At 50.1% G+C, this 20,659-nt stretch overlaps 1 protein-coding gene across 1 annotated transcript in view; it reads right to left on the reverse strand.

The window, feature by feature from the left end:
• Window positions 1-3,485, reverse strand: part of XRCC5 (X-ray repair cross complementing 5) — a 40,804-nt gene extending 37,319 nt beyond the window's left edge. Inside the window, exons 1-6 of the mRNA XM_075284673.1 lie at window positions 3,277-3,485; window positions 2,469-2,582; window positions 2,157-2,340; window positions 1,063-1,111; window positions 740-862; window positions 141-323 (exon numbers count right to left, since the gene is read on the reverse strand). Of these exons, the coding sequence (XP_075140774.1) occupies window positions 141-323; window positions 740-862; window positions 1,063-1,111; window positions 2,157-2,340; window positions 2,469-2,582; window positions 3,277-3,294 (671 nt within the window). The 5' untranslated portion in view covers window positions 3,295-3,485. The remainder of the gene's footprint in view (window positions 1-140; window positions 324-739; window positions 863-1,062; window positions 1,112-2,156; window positions 2,341-2,468; window positions 2,583-3,276) is intronic.
• Window positions 3,486-20,659: the final 17,174 nt, after the last annotated feature.

Raw genomic sequence — 20,659 nt, forward strand, 5'->3', positions numbered from 1 at the left:
AGAAACCTCTGCTACAGGTCAGGGGCTGCTAGTCTGCGTGGTCAGAGGCTGCGGCTTTGCCCCCATGCTTTACACTGCAGTAGGAAGTCAAAAAACCGCTACATAGAGCCTGGAGGTCGGCGACTACAACGTGTCATTACCTGAAACTGTAAACTTCATCCAGACCATCTTCACCCTCCAGAGAGAACATGATCTTTCTCACCATCTGGATGCCATCTTTCTGCTGGTCAGAGAGTCCTTTGCCAGGTCCGTGCCTCTGCCCGCCATCCCCTCTGTCCCTGTCACCAGCTCCGTCATTGTCGCCATCTACAGGGAAGGGCAAGCTGCGAGGACAGAGAGCCATGATTATATGGGATGTCCAGAAACAGCGCCATGCCTGTCTGCAGGTTGTGTCTGGTACTACAACTCAACCACATTCCCTATAATGGAGCTTCCGCATCAGACACAACCAGTGGGCAGGCGCTGTATTTGGAATATAGCAGCCATGTTTTTCTAACTCTCTACAAACAGCTTACAAATCAGTCCTGACGTAAAACACTTCTCACACAGGTGCTGGAGTCGTTACAATGTGTCAGATAAAGCAGAAGCACTAGAAGAAACCTGTCAGCTGTGTGAGAAGAACAGCAATGTTTCCAGTCACTGACAGCAAGCAGAGGTAATGCAGATTTGCTTGCTATACACTGATTAAGATGGCATGCTGGGATTTGCAGTCCCTCGTGTCTCTGGGGTGGGGACGTACAAGAACTGCAGGGTGATGCCGGCCTTCTTGAGGTTGGCGATGATGATCTCCAGCTGGTCCTCGGTGAAGGGGCTGCTCAGGTCTGTCAGGACCGCAATGTGCAGCTTCTCGTACTTCTTCCCTCTAAAATACAGGAGGGAAAAAACCAAAACTAAGCGAAAAAGAACAGAAAGAAGAAGCGAGCAGAGACAATCAACATGGCTGCCATTACAGCACCCAGCTTTCCCAGACACCTAATGAGTAACTAGTGAGTAGAGTGTATATGTGCAGACTACAGAGAGAAAGGCCGGGAACATCAGCATATCCATGTAGTGGGCACTTACAGCGTCTCCTTCTGGAGGATATCCATACAGACGATCAGGGCGTCCAGGACTGCAGTAGATCAGGAAAACATGGAGACACCGAGAGTAGTCACAGTGCAAAGGAGTCAACGCCAAGATCACCCAAGAGGGGGTGGGAAGAAAACCCCACTGGACCCAGAAAATGGGAGCGTCCAACAGGACTCAGGAAGGAGAAGTGATGGGGACAGGAAGAGCCCACAGGACCCAGGGAGGGGGTGGAGAAACAACCCAGAGAGGGGGATGGGGACAAGCCCATAGGACCCAGGGAGGGGGTGGAGAAACAACCCAGAGATGGGGATGGGGACAAGCCCAGAGGACCCAGGGAGGGGGTGGAGAAACAACCCAGAGAGGGGGATGGGGACAAGCCCAGAGGACCCAGGGAGGAGGTGAAGTAAGGACACAGGATGGGGAGGATTACAATCCAACAAGACACAGGAGGGGGTGGAGTAAGGACCCAGGGAGGGCAAGAGAGGATATAAGACCAGACAAGTCTCCCCTGTATCTCTATATCCGCCATTTTGTTCTATAAACTTAATTTTCTTATATGTCATCCATTTTGTATCCTCACACTTATATACTAAGAGGTGACTTTCAGTCGGCCATTGTTCAGTTATCTGCAGGGCCGGAGTAGTCTGGTACCAGCACGTCTCCTTATCTCTTTTACTGTGATATATATATCTAAGATGTCAGCTCACACATAAGTGTTTTGTATCTTTCTTTGTTTCATGAGAAAGTCCATCTTAGTTTGGAAAGTTCTAATGAGCTGCAGATTACGTGAGGCTTCAGCCAATAGTCATGTGCCGGCCTTATGTAACAACTCTACAACCAATCATGTTATACTAATTAGAATAGCCGAGCCAGTGTCTGTGCCTGTGTTCTCCCGAGCGCTCGTACCCAACTTCGGATACGGATGGCATCTACCCCGGCTGTTCCCCCAACACCCCCCTGACTCCATCAGGCTGCAGGGGGAGATAGGGCAGAACCTTGGACAGTTCCAGAAGGAGCCGCTCTGGTCCTAACCGAGGCCGCCATGACTGTCCTGTTACACTCTGTGCAGGGCACCGGTGGAAGGATACAGTCAGCTTGCTGGGCACCGGCCTGGATATCGTTCTGGATCTCCTCCAGCAGCTGGAAGTCCGGCAGCATGAGATGTCGCTGCACGGTGATGTTCTGGTACTGGTCCCGGTCCGCCAGGGCATTGTCTGTGCCATCGGTGCCAAACAGAACAACCGCAATCTCATCCTTGGATTCTGCAAACACCTGAAACAGGGAAAAATCAGGCTATAGATTCACAGGGACTAAGGGGGGGCTCTCTGGACCCAGGGGTCATCTTTTAGGCTCCAGATTCCTCATCCTGTTAGCCAGTCAGTGAGACCCCTCCTCAATACCTGTCTCTGCACAAACAGCGTCATGACTTTCTTCGCCTCTTCGAACGGCGTCTCTTCCCCCTGAAAGGAGTGGCTCATGGCGAGTCCCACATCCATACACAGCACGATCGCAGTCTGCGGAGGCAACAGGGCGACAAGTTGTCATTTATATCAATGATCCAGGTAATGAAGCTTTCCCATAATTCCAAGCAAAGCAACGTTATATTCTCAGAGGTGTCTCTTCTGGGAAAGCTGAGTGGCGACCAGTATGGCTGATATTGCAGCTTCTGCATCACCTGTAGTCCTGAATGGCCAAGCGGACCAGTAAAGATCTGTATAGAATTGTCTATTCTTATCACTTAGCAGTTGCATTGGTGGCCATGTTGGGAATAACCCAGCTTTCCCTGGAAAGGACAAGAAGGAAATTAACTTGGCCCCATCTAGTGGACGAAACAAGAAACTGCATGGAAGCCGCTTGTATAGCAAAGCAGCGGCCGGTGATGACGCGCCATCTAGTGGAGAATCTCAGAACTGCAGCAACTAAGCGCTGCCCGGACTTGTCCCTGCCATTCATTCTGTCACACCCGTCATACAAAACTTCCTATAGGGAATAATAAGGCCCACTAATGTAGAGCAGCGTTATCTCTGCGGTTATAACCCACGTACGAGCAATAATAATCATGCACTGTGTGAATATGGCGCTTTATTACGTTATTTTTGGCAGTAATGGACAGACCCGGATAAAAACCGCAGCCCCCCCCCCCCCCCCCCCCGTTTCTGCCCGGGACTCCTCTGCGGCCGCCGGGTGACTATTACAGATTACAATTACCTTGGCCGCCCTCGCCATGTTTCTTCTCTGTTTGTCTTCCGGTTGTCCGCCGCTTATTCCTTCCCCGACTACAGACGATTTAGGTTCCGAGTCATCCAAAGGCGGCCGAGCAGCGGCCTCTAGCGGCCGGTCTGGGGATTGCGACTTATGTGAAATCCAAAGTTTTGGAGATTCTTACCTGGATTTTCCAGCAATAGGTGATGCAGAGTTACCCCCTACATGGGGCACATATGCCTGACAGTGCTCTGCCCAGACTGGGGGGTTAGATCTACTGACAGTTATTAGCAGCATATTGTCCTGCTGGGGTCATTTTAATACATTGGTGAGTCAGGTCCCCTCCATCATCACATTCTTACATACAGAGAACACAAAGGCTGATAAGAATGGCAGCAATTAAGTCATGTCTCCGAACACTGTCTCTGGTGCTGTCTCCGAAAACTGTCTCTGGTACAGTCTCTGGTGCTGTCTCCGGGCTCTGTCTCTGGTGCTGTCTCTGGGCTCTGTCTCTGGTGCTGTCTCCAGGCTCTGTCTCTGGTGCTGTCTCCAGGCTCTGTCTCTGGTGCTGTCTCCAGGCTCTGTCTCTGGTGCTGTCTCCGGGCTCTGTCTCTGGTGCTGTCTCTGGTGCTGTCTCCAGGCTCTGTCTCTGGTGCTGCCTCCAGGCTCTGTCTCCGGCTCTGTCTCTGGTGCTGTCTCTGGTGCTGTCTCTGGTGCTGTCTCCAGGCTCTGTCTCTGGTGCTGTCTCCAGGCTCTGTCTCTGGTGCTGTCTCCAGGCTCTGTCTCTGGTGCTGTCTCTGGGCTCTGTTTCTGGTGCTGTCTCCAGGCTCTGTCTCTGGTGCTGTCTCCAGGCTCTGTCTCTGGTGCTGTCTCCAGGCTCTGTCTCTGGTGCTGTCTCCAGGCTCTGTCTCTGGTGCTGTCTCCAGGCTCTGTCTCTGGTGCTGTCTCCAGGCTCTGTCTCTGGTGCTGTCTCCAGGCTCTGTCTCTGGTGCTGTCTCCACGCTCTGTCTCTGGTGCTGTCTCCGGGCTCTGTCTCTGGTGCTGTCTCCAGGCTCTGTTTCTGGTGCTGTCTCCAGGCTCTGTCTCTGGTGCTGTCTCCAGGCTCTGTCTCTGGTGCTGTCTCCGGGCTCTGTCTCCGTACGCTGTCTCTGGTGCTGTCTCCGGGCTCTGTCTCTGGTGCTGTCTCCAGGCTCTGTCTCTGGTGCTGTCTCTGGTGCTGTCTCTGGTGCTGTCTCTGGTGCTGTCTCCAGGCTCTGTCTCTGGTGCTGTCTCCAGGCTCTGTCTCTGGTGCTGTCTCTGGTGCTGTCTCTGGTGCTGTCTCTGGTGCTGTCTCCAGGCTCTGTCTCTGGTGCTGTCTCCAGGCTCTGTCTCTGGTGCTGTCTCCAGGCTCTGTCTCTGGTGCTGTCTCTGGGCTCTGTTTCTGGTGCTGTCTCCAGGCTCTGTCTCTGGTGCTGTCTCCAGGCTCTGTCTCTGGTGCTGTCTCCAGGCTCTGTCTCTGGTGCTGTCTCCAGGCTCTGTCTCTGGTGCTGTCTCCGTACGCTGTCTCTGGTGCTGTCTCCACGCTCTGTCTCTGGTGCTGTCTCCGGGCTCTGTCTCTGGTGCTGTCTCCAGGCTCTGTTTCTGGTGCTGTCTCCAGGCTCTGTCTCTGGTGCTGTCTCCAGGCTCTGTCTCCGTACGCTGTCTCTGGTGCTGTCTCCACGCTCTGTCTCTGGTGCTGTCTCCGGGCTCTGTCTCTGGTGCTGTCTCCAGGCTCTGTTTCTGGTGCTGTCTCCAGGCTCTGTCTCTGGTGCTGTCTCCAGGCTCTGTCTCTGGTGCTGTCTCCGGGCTCTGTCTCCGTACGCTGTCTCTGGTGCTGTCTCCGGGCTCTGTCTCTGGTGCTGTCTCCAGGCTCTGTCTCTGGTGCTGTCTCCGTACGCTGTCTCTGGTGCTGTCTCCGGGCTCTGTCTCTGGTGCTGTCTCCAGGCTCTGTCTATGGTGCTGTCTCCGGGCTCTGTCTATGGTGCTGTCTCCAGGCTCTGTCTCTGGTGCTGTCTCCAGGCTCTGTCTCTGGTGCTGTCTCCGGGCTCTGTCTCTGGTGCTGTCTCCAAGCTCTGTCTCTGGTGCTGTCTCCGGGCTCTGTCTCTGGTGCTGTCTCCGGGCTCTGTCTCTGGTGCTGTCTCCGGGCTCTGTCTCTGGTGCTGTCTCCAGGCTCTGTCTCTGGTGCTGTCTCCAGGCTCTGTCTCTGGTGCTGTCTCCAGGCTCTGTCTCTGGTGCTGTCTCCAGGCTCTGTCTCTGGTGCTGTCTCCAGGCTCTGTCTCTGGTGCTGTCTCCAGGCTCTGTCTCTGGTGCTGTCTCCAGGCTCTGTCTCTGGTGCTGTCTCCGGCTCTGTCTCTGGTGCTGTCTCTGGTGCTGTCTCTGGTGCTGTCTCTGGTGCTGTCTCCAGGCTCTGTCTCTGGTGCTGTCTCCAGGCTCTGTCTCTGGTGCTGTCTCCAGGCTCTGTCTCTGGTGCTGTCTCCAGGCTCTGTCTCTGGTGCTGTCTCTGGGCTCTGTCTCTGGTGCTGTCTCCAGGCTCTGTCTCTGGTGCTGTCTCCAGGCTCTGTCTCTGGTGCTGTCTCCAGGCTCTGTCTCTGGTGCTGTCTCCGTACGCTGTCTCTGGTGCTGTCTCCAGGCTCTGTCTCTGGTGCTGTCTCCGGGCTCTGTCTCTGGTGCTGTCTCCGGGCTCTGTCTCTGATGCTGTCTCCAGGCTCTGTCTCTGGTGCTGTCTCCGGGCTCTGTCTCTGGTGCTGTCTCCGGGCTCTGTCTCCGTACGCTGTCTCTGGTGCTGTCTCCGGGCTCTGTCTCTGGTGCTGTCTCCAGGCTCTGTCTCTGGTGCTGTCTCCGTACGCTGTCTCTGGTGCTGTCTCCGGGCTCTGTCTCTGGTGCTGTCTCCAGGCTCTGTCTATGGTGCTGTCTCCGGGCTCTGTCTATGGTGCTGTCTCCAGGCTCTGTCTCTGGTGCTGTCTCCAGGCTCTGTCTCTGGTGCTGTCTCCGGGCTCTGTCTCTGGTGCTGTCTCCAAGCTCTGTCTCTGGTGCTGTCTCCGGGCTCTGTCTCTGGTGCTGTCTCCGGGCTCTGTCTCTGGTGCTGTCTCCGGGCTCTGTCTCTGGTGCTGTCTCCGGGCTCTGTCTCTGGTGCTGTCTCCGGGCTCTGTCTCTGATGCTGTCTCTGGGCTCTGTCTCTGGTGCTGTCTCCGGGCTCTGTCTCTGGTGCTGTCTCCGGGCTCTGTCTCTGGTGCTGTCTCCAGGCTCAGTCTCTAGTGCTGTCTCCATGCTCTGTTTCCAGTGCTGTCTCCGGACTCTGGCTCTAATGCTGTCTCCAAACTCCATCTGATGATTTCCCTGAATCTAGACACAATGTGAGCTCTTGTGTATTAGCATCATGTGGAAAAACTGTATTTAGAAGTTTAGATTTTGAGCCTTAAAGTTATGTAATGATATTGACAATATGCAGAAGTAACAACTATGGTGAGACTAAAATAAAACTCCAGGATGATGACAGCTATACATATATACAGTGCTGCGGAATGAACTCTCCTTGTTCCCACACCAAGGCATATTCAATATGTTTTATCTTAGCAAGCCCTGCCAGACTAGGCCGTCCTGCTATCCAGATGTTCTTACAGTCTTGCAGTATTGGCAGCTCGTTATCCAGGGGTAAACAATTTACTAGAAAAACTGAAAGACAAAGACAATTATTATGTGAATACAATAAAAATACAAGACGACAACCATCTGCAGCTTCAGCTTTACTGACCCTTTCTTTAAGTGGCCCCTCAGTGTTTTGGATATGGTTGGAGCACATTGTCTTCAATAGAATGGGCCCCCTAAGGTGCTGATGCAGTTTGGACTCTGCTATGCCTTAAATGTCTAGCGGGATGGTGATTTCCCTGACCCTATAACTGGTGTAGACTCTGTGCATTAGCACCACATAGGCAAACTGTATTTAAAAGTTTAGCTTGTGAGCCCTTATGGGGATGCGGAGGGATGACAATCTGTACAGTACAACAGAATATGTTGGTGAATTAAACAAACAATGCTTAGAATATATGCAAGTCAACAAAGATTGGTCCTTGGCAGGGAGGTTGTTCCTGCCGCCATCTTGGAGAACTAAACACAGATCTTCTGTGGATGTAGACTTATTCCAATCCTTCTGTCTCCTCATGACATACTAGACAGACTGGAGGATGATGACATCAGGGATATATCTGTGCGGGCCGGATCATCACTTCCAGGACTTCTTATTCTTCTTTACACTGAAGACATTGGAAGAATGTTTAGGGCCATTATTATACTTCATCAGCAAGATCTCTCCCAGGCAAAGATTTCAAAGCAGTCTTGGGTTATAGGATATACTGCTCAAGCTTTATTGACAAAGAACAAAGACACAGGCAACACTGAAGATCGTAGACAAAGTTGTCAGCCAAAGAAACTTAGTGCAGCAGAGGAATGGGGATGTATTTTAGTAAATGGAGTTCGGGAATTGTTTAGGATTAATGGATGTCGCAGAGTTAACCCGAAATTCTGCAATTAGTTAAAAAGCTGCAGCGTGATATCTTATCACAGAAGACAAGAACTAATGAAAAGTCATTGGGAAAACATTTATCAATGACATTTCACTGGATTGTGTTGTATTCTGTGATCAGATATCGCACTGTAGCAGTTTGGGTTAAATCTGTTACTTCTGTATATTGTGTCCGTGTGAATCTTTGATATTCTGTTACTTCTGTATATTGTGGCCGTGTGAATCTTTGATATTCTGTTACTTCTGTTCCACTCCGGTCTGATCATACAAGTAGATGACTTCCATTACTATTCCATTAGGTACAGGAGATGACCACAAGATACATTACTGTGTCCATTAGGAACATTCACTTTCCATCAATCAGATACATTATCGTTGGGTTCGTGCACTCAGGACGTTGCATCAGATGTACAAATGTTCTTTCCACCTTTGTGATTCCACTATCAGTTTATATAGACCCCAGTGTCTGTATATTTTATTGTTATATACTCCTATGTGCTGTATATAACAATATATATCATGATCTCAGGAGTCACATGGCCACAGTATATAGAGATGTAGCAGAGTCAACCCGAACGTCTGCGCCTGGCTAAACTGCTGCAGTTTGATTCCTTATCACAGAAGAAAACAAGAACCAATGGAAAATAAAAAAAATTCCAATGACTTTTTTTGGTTATTGTTTTGTATGATAAGATATTGCAGTGCAGCAGTGTAACAGGTGCAGACGTTCAGGCTAACTCTGCTACATCTGTAACATTCCTGTATTATCTCAGATTTTGCACGTGTTCATTTGTCCAATGGGTTACGTCTTCCAATCCACGGCTCCCTCTTTGCTCAGGTTAGGATGGTCTTACACGACGATCAGCAACTTGCGGACTGTACATTCAATACGGTCATGTAAGACCAGCCTTAATAGTTGGAGACGGGGCAGTTCGATCTTTTTATCCTTCTAAAGTGCCAATACCAGCCAAAATCGGAATGCAGCTTTGGATGTGAGTAGAGTATGCTGCAATGCTACATTAGTAAGAAACAAAGTATCTAGAAATGTTCTCATCGGAAGCTGGAATTATATTGTAAATGAGAGCAGCAGAATAGATGTGGGAATGTTCTGGAGCTGGGGCATCGGGATAACATCTTTTGTGGGATTAACAGGGGCGATTGTCTGGATTTCACCACTATACAGTAATAAGACCCTCAGTCTGTCTCTGGCTACGAGAATCCCTCTCCTCGTTCTATATTTTCCTCTCTGTGCTCAGGACACAGGGACCGACTATGTGCAGAACAATGACGCATTGACAAGGAGCCAGACAGCTCTGGATGTGTGCTGTGAGGATGCGGTGTGAACACAGGCCTGCCTGCAGCTCTGTCAGCAGTGATATGTGGTTTCTATTACTCTTCCGCTCAATACAGTCTATTGTTCCCTGTCATCAGCCATTTCAAGCCGGGGAGAGGACAACTTTGCTGCACATGGGTCTATTTTAGTGTTCCCTGTTATCAGCCATTTAAGGCGGGGTCCTAGATTCACAGCAGCATGAATGTTATATACAAGGACATAATCCAGGGTCAGAAACCTTCCAACTATTGTGATGCTACAACTCCCAGCATGCCAATTTGCTCTGCTGTTCTTGGATCTCCCATGTAGGTGACTGGAGCATGCTGGGAGTTGTAGTTTCACAGCAGATGGGGAGCTGAAGGTTGCTGACCCCTGGCATATACAATGTAGAGGGGTCTTCATAGCCAGCGTCAGATTGGTGCCCCCTGCAGGTGTTTTAGATCATTCCATCATACCCCACTAGGTGGCGTTACAGAGGCAGTTTCCCTCCTTCTGGAGGAGAGCTACTTTTCATACTGTTTGCTCAGGCTTGTCAGACTCCATAAATCAACCCGGTGATCTCCACAATGAAACCATATCCAGGTAGAAAACAGTAGGGATTATCAGATATGGGATGATCAGGGGTGTCCTCCTGTATATGGGGTACAGAATACCATGGAGCAGGGTGTACAGACTTATCACAGATTCTCTGGTCACCGCATCACAGTGTAGATATATAGCGGGTGCAGAGGTAACAATTGCTACTGGGCCCAGGGGGGTCAAAGAAGATTAGAAGACCCCAGTATTATAGATAAAACACGGTACGGGGGGGGGGGGGTATGTATTTTGTATCAGGGCACAGGAGCCTCAAGTTACGCCTCCATTGGAAAGAGCTGAGAATCTCCTATGATATACATTAGGGGCCCCAATGACACCCCCATAATCAAATAACCTCTCAGCATTGGTCTCCAGCCTCCGCTGTCTGCAGGGTGAATTCTGTATTTTTAGACCTTCAGCCCCACTGCAGACAGGTTATGTTTAATTCAGTAAAACTCCTCGTCCATGGCTCAGTGAGCAGGAACAAGGAGGCCGCCCCAACCCCCAAGACTACAGTCCTAAGTCATAGGGTCAGCTAGATGTATCCTGCAGAGCATTGCACCCAGTAATAAGAGCTCTGCAGGGTCTGCCCATACAGGCAGCTATCAATGAAGCAGGTTTTGTCCCTTTGCACAGTGATTTTGGCCAGACGGACGGGACATGCTCGATGATTTCCCCGTCTAGTGATTACAGTAATCTGTGACAGTGACGGCCGCACAGTCTGACCTACTTCTATGGAAAGAGATTTAACCCCTGGATATAAGCAATGCAAGCAGGAGGAGTCCTTAGCGACATTAGAGAAATAGTATCCAGGGACATGTATCTAAGCTTATGTGTGATACCGCCTGCTGAGTGTATCTAATCCTATTGTGTGTGTGATACCATCTGCTGAGCTGTGTATCTAATCCTATCCTATGTGGTACTGTATATATTGCCGGCTGATCCTCTGTATCTTCGCTTACTATGTGTGATACAGGTTGTACTTCTCTTGCTGGTGAGGTTTTCTTTTTTAATGCAGCTGCACACTGCGTTACACCATGGCTATTTGGGACATTAAACCCCATTACATAAGGACATGTGTGTGGTTTAGTGTCCCGAATCTCCCCTTTAAGATGTGTACAGAAGACACTTATAGATACATGACTACATTTACCTGGTTACATTGTAGCACATGAAGAATTGCATTTACAAAATACTTAACATTAGGAATAAGCATGTGGCTGATACATTTGTGTAGATTTCACCCTTATCCCTCTGTACAGTACTGAGGGTAACATGTCGTGGTCTCTGTTCACCCCCCACATTACACAAATACTTGCACCCCTACATCTCTCCATGACTCGTGTATTTGTGGCTGTGTCTGGAATAGATCCTCCTTATAATAAGCTCAGAAGGTCTCCGCGCCCTCCCAGAAATACTCACAGGAACAGCTGGAGGACGACACACAGGCGGCCAAAAGTCAGAGCACCTAAAGTAGCCCCGGCAGGGTCACAGGGGGGCAGATTACTGTAAGAGCAGTTTGCAGAAATAAAGCAATTTGACTGGATGTTTCCTAAAATGAATCTTCTCACTATGACATTTCCTTATGGACAAATATTTGTCAGGTGGCGTGGGTGTCAGTGGCTGCGGTGCCCCTCTATTGGGATCAGGAAGACTAGACCTATCCTTGTATTGCACGGTCACCCATCCATTCGAACGTCAGTCATGTAGTCCTCTATTGCCCCTGCAGTGGCCGCTGTAGCAGAAATATAAGGTTTGCAGTAATCACCCGATTCCCCAGCAAGCCTCATGTCATAGGGGGTGCCCAATCTCCTAAAGCTTTACCGTGTCAGTCCGCACTGCAATAACAGAATTCCATTCCGGAACCAGGGAGGCCAGAATGAGCAGTTCTTTATATCCAAGTCAAATACGAAAGCCTAAAAGTTCTATTTTCTCTTCTACATTAGGCTTGACCCTGTAAATAGCTTTCATAGTCCTAAAAATATATCCGGAGTGAGTCAAGGTCTCAGGGCCACATTGTACCTCTTAAAGGGCAGTGGCTCAGTACCAGGCATGTGCAGAATGGCTCAAATACTGATAGGACCATGCCTAGAGGAATCTCCACCGTGCAGAGGGAATGTCAGCGACTAAGCCAAGACCTTATTAACCCCTAGAGTCCTAGAGCAATACAAAGTCACAGACAACGTCTTATTTGTTGCAATTTATTTCATATTTATTTCCTTTTTATTCTTTTACCCTGAAGTCCTACATTGTCCTCACATCAAAGCAGCAGGTTATAAGAAGGTTACGTGGCACCGCCATTGCATACGGGCATTAAAAAAAGTGTAAAGAGAAAAAACCTGTCTTGTCTGTGTCAATGGAAAACTGGGTCAATGCAGCAGAAGTGCGAAGACATAGAGGAAGATTCCTGCATCGCATGACTGGTCGCTCAGGGATTTTATAACACTGCGTCAGCGACAAAACAACCGTGTGGTGGTACAGACACACAAAAAAACAATATCAAGGGCTAAAAAAGGAAATCCAGTGTATAAGAGAGAAAGAAACATAGAAAACCCATAAATTATTACATCTTGGGCAATCCCCAATACTAAAGGAAGAGATCAGTAGATAAGATGGGCAATAATGGGGATCTGTCATTATAATATTGATGAACTATTCTTAAGATGGGCCATCAATATCAGATTACTGGAGGTCCGACACCATGAACCCCACAGACCAGCTATAGACAGAGATACATTACTGATCCTGAGTTACATCCTGAATTATACTCCAGAGCTGCACTCACTATTCTGCTGGTACAGTCACTGTGTACATACATTACATTACTTATCCTGTATTATACTCCAGAGCTGTGCTCACTATTCTGCTGGTGCAGTCACTGTGTACATACATTACTTATCCTGTATTATACCCCAGAGCTGCGCTCACTATTCTGCTGGTGCAGTCACTGTGTACATACATTACATTATTTATCCTGTATTATACTCCAGAGCTGCGCTCACTATTCTGCTGGTGCAGTCACTGTGTACATACATTACATTACTTATCCTGTATTATACTCCAGAGCTGCGCTCACTATTCTGCTGGTACAGTCACTGTGTACATACATTACATTACTTATCCTGTATTATACCCCAGAGCTGCGCTCACTATTCTGCTGGTGCAGTCACTGTGTACATACATTACATTACTTATCCTGTATTATACCCCAGAGCTGCACTCACTATTCTGCTGGTACAGTCCCTGTGTACATACATTACATTACTTATCCTGTATTATACCCCAGAGCTGCGCTCACTATTCTGCTGGTGCAGTCACTGTGTACATACATTACATTACTTATCCTGTATTATACTCCAGAATTATGACTGCAGCTCTGAAGTAAATTCAATGTAATTACTTAAGTTCAAGAACAACTTTTATCCCAGATTTTTGATTTACGTCCAGTTGCTGAGCATAAGCTTTGTAGTTCTCTGTAACAAGCTGATTGTGGGGAAAGGTCTCAGAACTGGACACCCCCTAAAACTGGGGCCACACATTGCAGAAAAGCCGCTTTTTTGTTGCAGATTTTGCTGCATTTTCTTTTTAGCCAAAATCAGGAGTGGATTGAGCAGAAAGGACAAGTACAAGAACTTCCTCTAGATTTCTCATTCCTTTGGAGCCATCCTTGGCTTTGACTAAGAAAATGCAACAAAATCTGCAACAATAAATAAATAAATAAATAAAATCTGCTTTTCCATAACGTGGGGACTTTGCCTAAAAGTAACAAAAATCACCACCAAATAAAAGTCCTTGAGACGTCTCTTCTGTAGGATTATCTATTCAGATGCTTCTTAGTTTTATCTTTATTTGGGAAAGCTGGGTGTCGCCCACCACGTCCACCATTGCTGTTCTTACTGTTGCCCTTCTACAGCTTCTGGATAAATTAGGAGATTTGTGCACGTGAATGTGATATTGCATAAATCTGTTTCTGGCCTGTGCCTGTGTCGTGGGACTTCACTGAGGGCTAGAACTTGGCATAAAAAGTGTAATGGGGGAGGGGGGCTGGTGCTGCGGCCAGTTGCCTTTCAGCCAGACAGATCTGATGTGACACTTCTGAGAAGCAGCGGGAGGGACGAGATTGTGGGTCACATGAAGACTTTATTGTATACAGTTTTTACTGTTAGGAAAGCAATAGATGAGACGAAGTAGAAGTAACCGGGGGGGGGGATATTAAGGGCAGAATTTTAGGATTTTCTGTGTAACCTGCTCTGATACATTCAAAATTTAAAAAAAAACAAAACTTTAGGCTCAACACTTTTTTATTTAAGAACTAGCATTACCCGCGACTTCGTCTGCACCACCCTCACTCCCTGCGCCAATCACCACTTACACAGGCCCATACTCCCCCGCGTATACGCGGCATCGCCGAGCCAGTTTCCTCACCATACCGCACCGAAGCCCGCCACTCCCATCCACGCACAGCATCTGGTACACGGCCGCAGCACACAACAACATCCCCCCGCCAGTGCTACACATAACAACTCCCACAGGTGGCCTCACTACTAGAGATGAGCGAACAGTGTTCTATCGAACTCATGTTCGATCGGATATTAGGCTGTTCGGCATGTTCGAATCGAACACCGCGTGGTAAAGTGCGCCATTACTCGATTCCCCTCCCACCTTCCCTGGCGCCTTTTTTGCTCCAATAACAGCGCAGGGTAGGTGGGACAGGAACTACGACACCGGTGACGTTGAGAAAAGTAGGCAAAACCCATTGGCTGCCGAAAACATGTGACCTCTAATTTAAAAGAACAGCGCCGCCCAGGTTCGCGTCATTCTGAGCTTGCAATTCACCGAGGACGGAGGTTTCCGTCCAGTTAGCTAGGGGTTAGATTCTGGGTAGGCAGGGACAGGCTAGGATAGGAAGGAGAAGACAACCAACAGCTCTTGTAAGAGCTAAATTCCAGGGAGAAGCTTGTCAGTGTAACGTGGCACTGACGGGCTCAATCGCCGCAACCCAGCTTTCCCAGGATCCTGAATGGAATACACTGTCAGTGTATTCCCGTATACCCGATATATACCCCGATACCCGTTCCAACGGTGTGCCCCCCCACCTTCACCCCAGAAATACCCTGCAAGTCCCCTAGCAATAGAATTGGGGCTATATACACCCACAATTTTTACTACTGGTATACAGTGCCATTGTCTGACTGGGAATTCAAAGAATATATTGGGAATACAAATACCCTCATTTCTTGCTACTGCCATATAGTGCCAGTTTCTGACTGGTAATTCAAAGAATATATTGGGGTTACGTGCACCCACAATTTTTACTACTGGTATACAGTGCCAATTTCTAACTAGGAATTCAAAATGCGCAAGGCTCCCGGAAAGGGACGTGGACGAGGCCGTGGGCGAGGTCGGGGGAATGGTTCTGGGGAGCAAGGTAGCAGTGAAGCCACAGGGCGTCCCGTGCCTACTCCTGTGGGGCAGCAAGCATTGCGCCACTCCACAGTGCCAGGGTTGCTTGCCACATTAACTAAACTGCAGGGTACAAACCTTAGTAGGCCCGAGAACCAGGAACAGGTCTTGCAATGGCTGTCAGAGAACGCTTACAGCACATTGTCCAGCAGCCAGTCAGACTCTGCCTCCTCTCCTCCTATTACCCAACAGTCTTGTCTTCCTTCCTCCCAAAATTCCGAAGCTTTACAGAACAATAACCCAAACTGTCCCTGCTCCCCAGAGCTGTTCTCCGCTCCTTTCTTTGTCCCTCAACCTGCCTCTCCACGTCACGATTCCACGAACCTAACAGAGGAGCATCTGTGTCCAGATGCTCAAACACTAGAGTCTCCTCCATCTCCGTTCGATTTGGTGGTGGATGACCAGCAACCCACCCTCATCGACGATGATGTGACGCAGTTGCCGTCAGGGCATCCAGTTGACCGGCGCATTGTGCGGGAGGAGGAGATGAGACAGGAGTTGGAAGAGGAAGTGGTGGATGATGAGGACACTGACCCGACCTGGACAGGGGGGATGTCAAGCGGGGAAAGTAGTGTGGATGTTGAGGCAGGTGCAGCACCAAAAAGGGTAGCTAGAGGCAGAGGCAGAGGTCAGCAGCTTAGGCGAAGCCAGGCCACACCCGGAATCTCCCAAGATGTTCCAGTTCGTACCCAGCCCCGAAAAACTCCCACCTCGAGGGCACGTTTCTCGAAGGTGTGGAGTTTTTTCAAGGAATGCGCCGAGGACAGATATAGTGTTGTCTGCACAATTTGCCTCTCGAAATTGATTAGGGGCTCTGAGAAGAGCAACCTGTCCACCACTTCAATGCGCCGTCATTTGGAATCCAAGCACTGGAATCAGTGGCAGGCAGCAACGGCAGGACAAAGGCCGCCTGCCGTTCACGCCACTGCCACTGCCTCTGCCACTGCCTCTGCCTCTGCCACTGCCACTGCTGACTGTGCTGGCGATGCACTCCAGAGGACGAGCCAGGACACCACTTCATCTGCCTCCGCCACTTTGTTGACTTCTACCTCATCCTCCCCTGGTCCTGTCTTATCTCCTTCTCCTGCACCATCAAAGGCACCATCAGGCGTTTCTTTACAACAACCCACCATCTCTCAGACATTGGAGCGGCGGCAGAAATACACTGCTAACCACCCACACGCGCAAGCCTTGAACGCCAACATCGCTAAACTGCTGGCCCAGGAGATGTTGGCGTTCCGGCTTGTTGAAACTCCCGCCTTCCTGGACCTGATGGCAACTGCGGCACCTCGCTATGCCGTCCCTAGCCGTCACTACTTCTCCCGGTGTGCCGTCCCCGCCTTGCACCAGCACGTGTCACTCAACATCAGGCGGGCCCTTAGTTCCGCGCTTTGCACAAAGGTCCACTTGACCACCGACGCGTGGACAAGTGCATGCGGACAGGGACGCTACATTTCACTGACGGCACACTGGGTGAATGTAGTTGAGGCTGGGACTGCTTCCCAAACTGGCCCGGTGTACCTCGTCTCCCCGCCTAACATTCCTGGCAGGGACACGAGAAGAACACCCCCCTCCGTCTCCTCCTCTACCGCCTCCTCCTCCGCCACCGCCTCCTCCTCCGCTGTTAGATTGACCCCAGCTACGAGTTGGAAACGTTGCAGCACTGGCGTTGGTAGACGTCAGCAGGCTGTGCTGAAGCTGATCAGCTTGGGGGACAGACAGCACACTGCCTCCGAGGTGAGGGATGCCCTCCTCGATGAGACGGCAATATGGTTTGAGCCGCTGCACCTGGGCCCAGGCATGGTCGTTTGTGATAACGGCCGGAACCTGGTAGCAGCTCTGGAGCTTGCCGGACTCCAACATGTTCCATGCCTGGCCCACGTCTTCAACCTAGTGGTGCAACGTTTCCTAAAGAGCTACCCCAATGTTCCAGAGCTACTGGTGAAAGTGCGGCGCATGTGCGCCCACTTTCGCAAGTCGACAGTAGCCGCTGCTAGCTTAAAATCTGTCCAGCAACGCCTGCATGTGCCACAACACCGGCTTTTGTGCGACGTCCCCACACGCTGGAACTCAACGTTTCAGATGTTGAATAGAGTGGTTGAGCAGCAGAGACCTTTGATGGAATACCAGCTACAAAACCCTAGGGTGCCACAAAGTCAGCTGCCTCAGTTTCACATCCATGAGTGGCCATGGATGAGAGACCTTTGTGACATCCTACGGGTCTTTGAGGAGTCCACAAGGAGGGTGAGCTCTGAGGATGCGATGGTGAGCCTTACAATCCCGCTCTTGTGTGTTCTGAGAGAATCCCTGATTGACATCAGGGATAACTCAGATCACACAGAGGAGTTAGGGATAGCATCCGATCCGTCACAGCTGGAGAGTAGGTCCACACATCTGTCCGCTTCACTGCGTTTAATGGAGGAGGAGGAGGAGGAGGAGGAGGAAGAAGAGTTGTCCGATGATGTGATGGTGATACAGGAGGCTTCCGGGCAACTTCGAATCGTCCCATTGTTGCAGCGCGGATGGGTAGACATGGAGGATGAGGAGGAAATGGAGATTGAACTTTCCGGTGGGGCCAGAGGAGTCATGCCAACTAACACTGTGGCAGACATGGCTGAGTTCATGTTGGGGTGCTTTACAACCGACAAGCGTATTGTCAAAATCATGGAGGACAACCAGTACTGGATCTTTGCTATCCTTGACCCCCGGTATAAAAACAACATCTCGTCTTTTATTCCGGTAGAGGGGAGGGCCAATCGCATCAATGCTTGCCACAGGCAATTGGTGCAGAATATGATGGAGATGTTTCCAGCATGTGACGTTGGCGGCAGGGAGGGCAGTTCCTCCAGTAGGCAACCAAGTTCTCACCGGTCCACACAAACGAGGGGCACACTGTCTAAGGTCTGGGACACCTTGATGGCACCCCCTCGCCAAAGTGCCGCCACGGAGGGTCCTAGTGTCACCAGGCGTGAGAAGTATAGGCGCATGTTGCGGGAATACCTTTCCGACCACAGCCCTGTCCTCTCCGACCCCTCTGCGCCCTACACGTATTGGGTGTCGAAGTTGGACCTGTGGCTTGAACTTGCCCTATATGCCTTGGAGGTGCTGTCCTGTCCTGCCGCCAGCGTCCTATCTGAGAGGGTGTTCAGTGCAGCCGGTGGCATCATCACTGACAAGCGCACCCGTCTGTCAGCTGAGAGTGCCGACCGGCTCACTTTGATAAAAATGAACCACCACTGGGTAGAGCCGTCATTTTTGTGCCCACCTGTGTAAAGCACCCCAACATGAAACTCCATGTCTGTACTCAACCTCTCCAATTCCTCCGCATCCTCATACTCATCCACCATAAGCGTTGCACAATTCTGCTAATACTAGGCTCCCTCCACCCTGATTTCCCCCAACTCTGCTGGTTAGAGGCTCCCTCCACCCTGATTTCCACCAACTCTGCTGGTTAGAGGCTCCCTCCACCATGAATTTGCCCAAACTGGGCTGTTTAGAGGCTCCCTCCACCATGAATTGGTCCAAACTGGGGTTTTTAGAGGCTCCCTCCACCATGAATTGGTCCAAACTGGGCTGTTTAGCGGCTCCCTCCACCATTAATTGGTCCAAACTGGGCTGTTTAGAGGCTCCCTCCACCATGAATTTGCCCAAACTGGGCTGGTTAGAGGCTCCCTCCACCATTAATTGGTCCAAACTGGGCTGGTTAGAGGCTCCCTCCACCATGAATTTGCCCAAACTGGGCTGTTTAGAGGCTCCCTCCACCATGAATTTGCCCAAACTGGGCTGTTTAGAGGCTCCCTCCACCATGAATTTGCCCAAACTGGGCTGGTTAGAGGCTCCCTCCACCATGAATTGGTCCAAACTGGGTTTTTTAGAGGCTCCCTCCACCATGAATTTGCCCAAACTGGGCTGGTTAGAGGCTCCCTCCACCATGAATTGGTCCAAACTGGGGTTTTTAGAGGCTCCCTCCACCATGAATTGGTCCAAACTTGGCTGTTTAGAGGCTCCCTCCACCATTAATTGGTCCAAACTGGGCTGGTTAGAGGCTCCCTCCACCATGAATCGGTCCAAACTGGGTTTTTTAGAGGCTCCCTCCACCATGAATTGGTCCAAACTGGGGTTTTTAGAGGCTCCCTCCACCATGAATTGGTCCAAACTGGGCTGTTTAGCGGCTCCCTCCACCATTAATTGGTCCAAACTGGGCTGGTTAGAGGCTCCCTCCACCATGAATTTGCCCAAACTGGGCTGGTTAGAGGCTCCCTCCACCATGAATTGGTCCAAACTGGGGTTTTTAGAGGCTCCCTCCACCATGAATTGGTCCAAACTTGGCTGTTTAGAGGCTCCCTCCACCATTAATTGGTCCAAACTGGGCTGGTTAGAGGCTCCCTCCACCATGAATTGGTCCAAACTGGGTTTTTTAGAGGCTCCCTCCACCATGAATTTGCCCAAACTGGGCTGTTTAGAGGCTCCCTCCACCATGAATTGGTCCAAACTGGGCTGGTTAGAGGCTCCCTCCACCATGAATTTCCCAAAACTTGGCTGTTTAGAGGCTCCCTCCACCATGAATTGGTCCAAACTGGGCTGGTTAGAGGCTCCCTCCACCATGAATTTGCCCAAACTGGGCTGTTTAGAGGCTCCCTCCACCATGAATTGGTCCAAACTGGGTTTTTTAGAGGCTCCCTCCACCATGAATTGGTCCAAACTGGGCTGTTTAGAGGCTCCCTCCACCATGAATTTGCCCAAACTGGGCTGGTTAGAGGCTCCCTCCACCATTAATTGGTCCAAACTGGGCTGGTTAGAGGCTCCCTCCACCATGAATTTGCCCAAACTGGGCTGTTTAGAGGCTCCCTCCACCATGAATTTGCCCAAACTGGGCTGTTTAGAGGCTCCCTCCACCATGAATTTGCCCAAACTGGGCTGGTTAGAGGCTCCCTCCACCATGAATTGGTCCAAACTGGGTTTTTTAGAGGCTCCCTCCACCATGAATTTGCCCAAACTGGGCTGGTTAGAGGCTCCCTCCACCATGAATTGGTCCAAACTGGGTTTTTTAGAGGCTCCCTCCACCATGAATTTGCCCAAACTGGGCTGGTTAGAGGCTCCCTCCACCATGAATTGGTCCAAACTGGGTTTTTTAGAGGCTCCCTCCACCATGAATTTGCCCACACTGGGCTGGTTAGAGGCTCCCTCCACCATGAATTGGTCCAAACTGGGGTTTTTAGAGGCTCCCTCCACCATGAATTTGCCCAAACTCTGCTGGTTAGAGGCTCAATCCACCCTGATTTTCAAAACAAATGTTGGTGCCAACCTCAACTTACTACAATGGCCAAATTCACTGCTGGTGACAAGCTCTCCTCACTGCAAGTGCCAAATACACATGTTTCAAGGTGTTTTCCTACTGTCAGAGAGGTGGTATTGAGTGTGTAAAGTGTGTAGTTGTTAGGCTGTGATGTTGGGGTAATAGAGGGTCTTTGGTGTGTTAG

This window comes from Leptodactylus fuscus, chromosome 8 (assembly GCF_031893055.1).
Source record: "Leptodactylus fuscus isolate aLepFus1 chromosome 8, aLepFus1.hap2, whole genome shotgun sequence".
In the NCBI taxonomy this organism is placed as follows: domain Eukaryota; kingdom Metazoa; phylum Chordata; class Amphibia; order Anura; family Leptodactylidae; genus Leptodactylus; species Leptodactylus fuscus.